The following is a 5265-nucleotide window of genomic DNA, read 5'->3' as shown; positions in this document are numbered from 1 at the left end:
TGTGAGGAAAAAGGAAGCTGATGGGTGTTCATCATCAGCGCCGACCGTGTGGGCGGAGGGAAGGAAGGAGGGGCGCAAACGGTTTCATCTGTGTGTTACCGGCGCCATCTTGTGGTAGTTTTTCAAACTAGCAACAACTAAAATTGTACCAAAGACGGTTTATAAATATTATAAATATTGAATATCTTTGATTGTACCTCTTTTACACGAGGGTTGTTGCTGATAAATAATTTTATACGTAGAAGAGAGACTGGAGAAACCACAAGAAAAACTGAGCACATGACCAAGGACGGAGGAAGTCATCATTTAATTTCATGGAGTCTGTTAAGGTAATTTAAGAGAACCACATGAGTAAAGTGGTTAGATATTTATGTCTAAAAAAATGTCAAATTTTTCACTCTCGAAAATGAATTTAGTTGATTGTAAGTTTCATGAGAATTGTGTTTAGACCAAAAGAGATAGGCTAGCCTAAGACTTGTGGTAAGCCTATCTATGAGCTAAAAGGTACAACATGAGGAGTAAACCTAGCATGAAAGTGCACCATTTTAGCTGTCATGGTTGTTGTGTGGGGTAGTTGAACCCTTGCCTCATACACCTAAAGAGCGTAGGCTATTAAATAAAGATCTGCATTTGTATGATTGCAGTAAGTACTGTAAGTTCCCGAGAAGAGGTAAAGCTGGTTATGGTAAGCCAAGCTTTCAAAACTCCCCAACACAAAGCTCACTGACTTGGTGGCTCTGCAGCAGGTCCCAGCAGTTTGTGTTCACCTGCAACCTCAACAGGTTCAATGTTGAGTAAAGAGGAAGGAGGAAGATGGATGGAAAGGGAAGGAGCGTGCTCAATTTACCTCATACATGGGGTTGTGCCACGACTAGACCTTTTTTTGGACATGCTTCACTCTCAAAACGGTTATGTGTACACTCATTATGTTTGTTTGTAGGGATGCAAAACATCCTGAAATATATGCAGATATTAGTTAGTGACCCTGAATATAAAAAGTGGCTAACTTGTCTCCCCTAATTGTCTGTTTTCACCACATTTTACCAGCTCCCCATCCGTCTTGATGTCGAGGTTACCGAGGGGAGACAAGTACCAAGTTAAGTGGAGGTTAACCAAAAAGTCAACCCAAGAACAAAGGTAACAGACCACTACCCTACATTCAATATGTCTTTGTACATTTTACCTGCTTAAACAGGCACGTTCATCAAAAATACAATTGAAGTGGCTGGCCAAAGGATGAAAATAAATCAAATTTTCACCCTTTATCAACTATCTGGGTCCATAGCTGTGCTATAGCAAACTGAAATCATTAATTTTGCATGGGTATAATGGCAGTCACAATGAAACAATAACAGATGTGCAGCAGTTGACATGTTACTCCAAGTATGTTTTAATAAGTTATGCTTTAATTCATCAAGTTCACAATCATTTACAGATGGTCATATGTCAATACAAAACATGAAAACAACTTATTTCTAATTAAGATATTTACAGTTTTATAAGTCATCCTTTTAAATTTTAATGGTTTTGAAAAAAAAAAAAATACACTGACAATGAAAAGTAGCACAAATAGTCTGCACAACAAGCTTACAGTGTGCTACACAGTGGCTTTTGGCCAACACAAACTGGTACAAATATAGACAAAGACAAGCTGTATGGCCCATGCATTCCCAGGCATGAATGACCACAGTAAACATTAAAAGACCATCTGCCTCTTGGGGGCAGCAGTATTCAAAAATGGACCTACAAGAATAGAAAAGAAAAGGAAGTTTGCTTCATTGACACTTTGCTTTTCAATGTATTCTTCTTGCACATGTTGGTGATATTGGATTACTCCCTCTCATAAATAGCCTGTAATATTCAGTGCCAGTATGGATCCAAATTTCAGTATCTGGAATGTTTAGGCTGGCATCATATATAATTTTATTAATTTTATTTACAAATAAATAACCTCTTGGAAATGAATGCATAGTTTTACCTTCATTATTGCTTGGTAGCTATGCAGCTGTGTCAGTTTTGGAACAGTAAATCTAAATGTTGTTCCTCGGGCCGTGTTGTGACTGATATCACAGAGGCAGAGCTACTCTTTTTTAATCAATTCTTCTCCTCCATTGATACGTGGGTAAATGGCAATAGCTGTAGCTGGAATAGTTTTAGACTTTCGTTTGGATGAGCGCCGACAACACATCAGGTAGAAGATCTCTGCGACGTTGAATAGAAGAGAGACACAGGACATTACAAGCATAAAGATGATGAAGATGGTCTTCTCGGTGGGTCGAGACATGAAGCACTCTACAGTGAAAGGACACGGGGCTCGGGAGCACACGACTCTTGGGTCCATGATGAACCCATACAGATAATACTGCCCCACGATGAAGCCCACCTCCAGAAGGATTCTGAACACTATGGTGGTCATGTAGGTTCCCAGCAAATTGCCTTTAATCTCGACATGGCCTTTATCGTCAGAGTACTTGGGAGCTTTGACAATTTCGCTGCTCGAGTTGTTTTGCGAGCGTAGTCTCAACTTGTTCTCTTTGTGGATGACGTGGAGCACGTGGCCGAGGTAGACCAGCGTCGGCGTCGAGACAAAGATGATCTGCAGGACCCAGAATCGAATGTGTGAGATGGGAAAGGCTTGATCGTAGCACACGTTCTTGCAACCAGGTTGTTTGGTGTTGCAAACCATATTGGACTGTTCATCACCCCAAACCTGCAAAGATCACACAAGAAAACATTATTAAAAAGAATCATTATCATCATCATCATTATTATTGGTATTAATAGACTTTGGACTGAGGGCTAAGTAAGAAGTCTTTAAATAATCTCAAATAAGAACTCATTGTTGGCATCAATATGGAGGTCCACTGAAGTGTTGGGTGTAACTAGTGGGTAAGTATTCAATAACTAGGCCCAACCAACCATTTAAAAATGTAAGTATACTGTAGGTAAATTATTTTAGTCCAGACCAGAACTGTGTCCAGCCCCAATGATTCTTTAAAAAAATATGCAGACTGATGGATGAACAGCTCTTGTGTTGAATCAGATCATTTGTCTTCTGCAATAACATCTGAACAAACAGATGGTTGTCACAGCTGTGGACCTCCATTCTGACCAGTAGAGGGTGTTACTTCAGAGGCTTGCAGAAGTAATTCAATGCTACATCACTTATAAAGCCACAAAGAGTAGAATATGAACAAAACAATCAGAAGCAGACCTTCTCTGCTCCCGCTCCGAGGACCATGATCCTGAAGATGAACAGTACGCTGAGCCAGACCTTCCCGATGACGGTGGAGTGAGACTGGACCTTGTCCAGCAGAGAGGACAGAAAACCCCATTCCCCCATGGTCTCTGATCTGATGAGGAAAGTCAAATAAATATGCCAACTGACTGATTAGTATTTCAGATAATAATCATCACAGACTGATTAATAATTCATTTCAATAATACCATGTAGTGATAGGACATTCCAGTCCTCAAGACTTTTAGAGTATTGAGGGAAAAAAAACCCTCACGATTAATTACTAATATCTGCAGACCCCACAACTTTAAACAGTCTCATTCATGTAGCCAACTACATTCAACTGTAAAACTGATCAAACTTTTCGTATAAGCAGAAATCTAGTGGAAGAACCAATAAATTATCTGGTGCAGTTGGAAAATAGGTCTGTCTAATTAATATTTCATCATACTAGTATATACAGTATGTATATTTTCTGTCACAAATCATTCATGAATTATTCTTTTTAAGCATCACAATGTTGCTATCAAAAAAAGAGTACAGATTAATGCATTATAGATAAATATCACCAGTTACTGACAGTTGGATGTCACCAGTTTTAATATAAGCACTTTGGTCACCCTTTGGGCCGTTTTAAAGGGCTATATAAATAAATCTTGATTGATAGATTAATTGAAAGATAATGGATAAATCTGAATTGCTAAAAATGATTGACAGCAGCAGAAAGTCTTAAGATTTGAAGACGAGACCACATGTTGTAAAGTCTCTAATCTACAGAATGTGTAGAACGTAAAGAAGGATCTGTAAAATCTATTACATAACAAAGACACATGTCTAGCTAACTTACTGTATACGCTAGGATGTTTGGATGTAAGATACGAGAGGAATTTATATTCAGCTGGTGTTTGCATCCATAAACATAGTATTCGTAAGGAGAACATTTTAGTGTCTTAACAATTACACATCTTTGCTTTATCTAATCTCAGACTCACAAAAATGTAAAAATCCATAGATAATACAGATCTTTATCCTGACAGAAGTAAAGTGAAAAGTTTCTCTGCACTCAGGTTTGGCTCACACACACTTATATCTGACAGTCTACTGAGGCGAGAAAGTATACTCCTAATAATAAATGTTCATATCAATTTAAATATACATGTGTGTCAGATTACTTGGCATTTTATACCAAAAATAATCACCAGAAATTCAACATTGTAATCATTGCATTTTATATTTAAATTTCAAAAACTTACCTTTTGAATTTCACAGGTCTTCTTCCAGTCTGATCAGTCACCAGCTGTGGTGTTGAATGATAGAGAGCCCAGTGCACCAAGGCAAGCCTGTCTAGTCTATGGTACCTTGAACTTTAGATTTGATAGATTTACGCAACAGTTCTGAACTGTCACGTTGTCATGACATCTGAAAATGACAAATCTCAAGTGGACAATTTTTGGGCTGAGCACTGAAAAGATTGCACAGGTTAATGATTTGCAGCGCTATAAAGCAAAATCCACAGCTACTCAATGTCATTGTTCATTATCACCATTGTAAGAGTTTTTTTTTTGAATGGTATGTATTTCCACAGTAAAAAAAAAAAGAGAGAGAGAGAGAGAGAAGAATTACGCAGCTTTGACATTTTACATTTAAATAGATTTTCTAGTTACATATCTACAAAGTCAGTAACTAAATAAAACCTCTCAAGAGACAGAGGCTAATATGGACACAGTCTACATACCCATACAGACTACAATACCCCTGCACTGAATATTACATCAGAACTCAACAGTCTCATTCACTTTTTGTTGAGACTGTGTCAACAAAGATTTTTTCTTCATACATTTGTGTTTTACACAATGTTTTAACAAAATGAGGAAATCTAGTATTGCAAGCTTCACAAAGACACTTTTGTTGTATAGAGATTTTGAAATGAATTTGTGTGTTGAGCAGATTCTGTGGATTTTTATGGATATATTTAATCCCCTTAATATAAATTATATCATATTTATATTTTTCATCTGATGCGAATG

The 5265-nt window shown here is 37.5% G+C and overlaps 1 protein-coding gene and 1 long non-coding RNA gene across 2 annotated transcripts in view; both read right to left on the bottom strand.

Annotated features, from left to right (window-relative positions):
* The window catches only part of LOC311007918, a 62230-nt gene that overhangs the window by 7994 nt on the left and 48971 nt on the right, over positions 1 to 5265 (bottom strand). The gene's annotated exons all lie outside the window — the stretch shown is intronic.
* Positions 1373 to 4555, bottom strand: LOC311007917 (gap junction Cx32.2 protein-like). The gene is made up of 3 exons (XM_084001332.1): positions 4492 to 4555; positions 3215 to 3353; positions 1373 to 2710 (listed from the first exon to the last, which is right to left on the bottom strand). The coding sequence occupies exons 2-3, from the start codon at positions 3341 to 3343 to the stop codon at positions 2081 to 2083; spliced, it is 759 nt and encodes a 252-aa protein (XP_083857458.1). The 5' UTR covers positions 3344 to 3353; positions 4492 to 4555; the 3' UTR covers positions 1373 to 2080.

This window comes from Trachurus trachurus (genome assembly GCF_905171665.1).
Source record: "Trachurus trachurus genome assembly, chromosome: 24".
NCBI lineage: Eukaryota > Metazoa > Chordata > Actinopteri > Carangiformes > Carangidae > Trachurus > Trachurus trachurus.
This window is presented reverse-complemented; position numbering and strand designations above follow the sequence as displayed.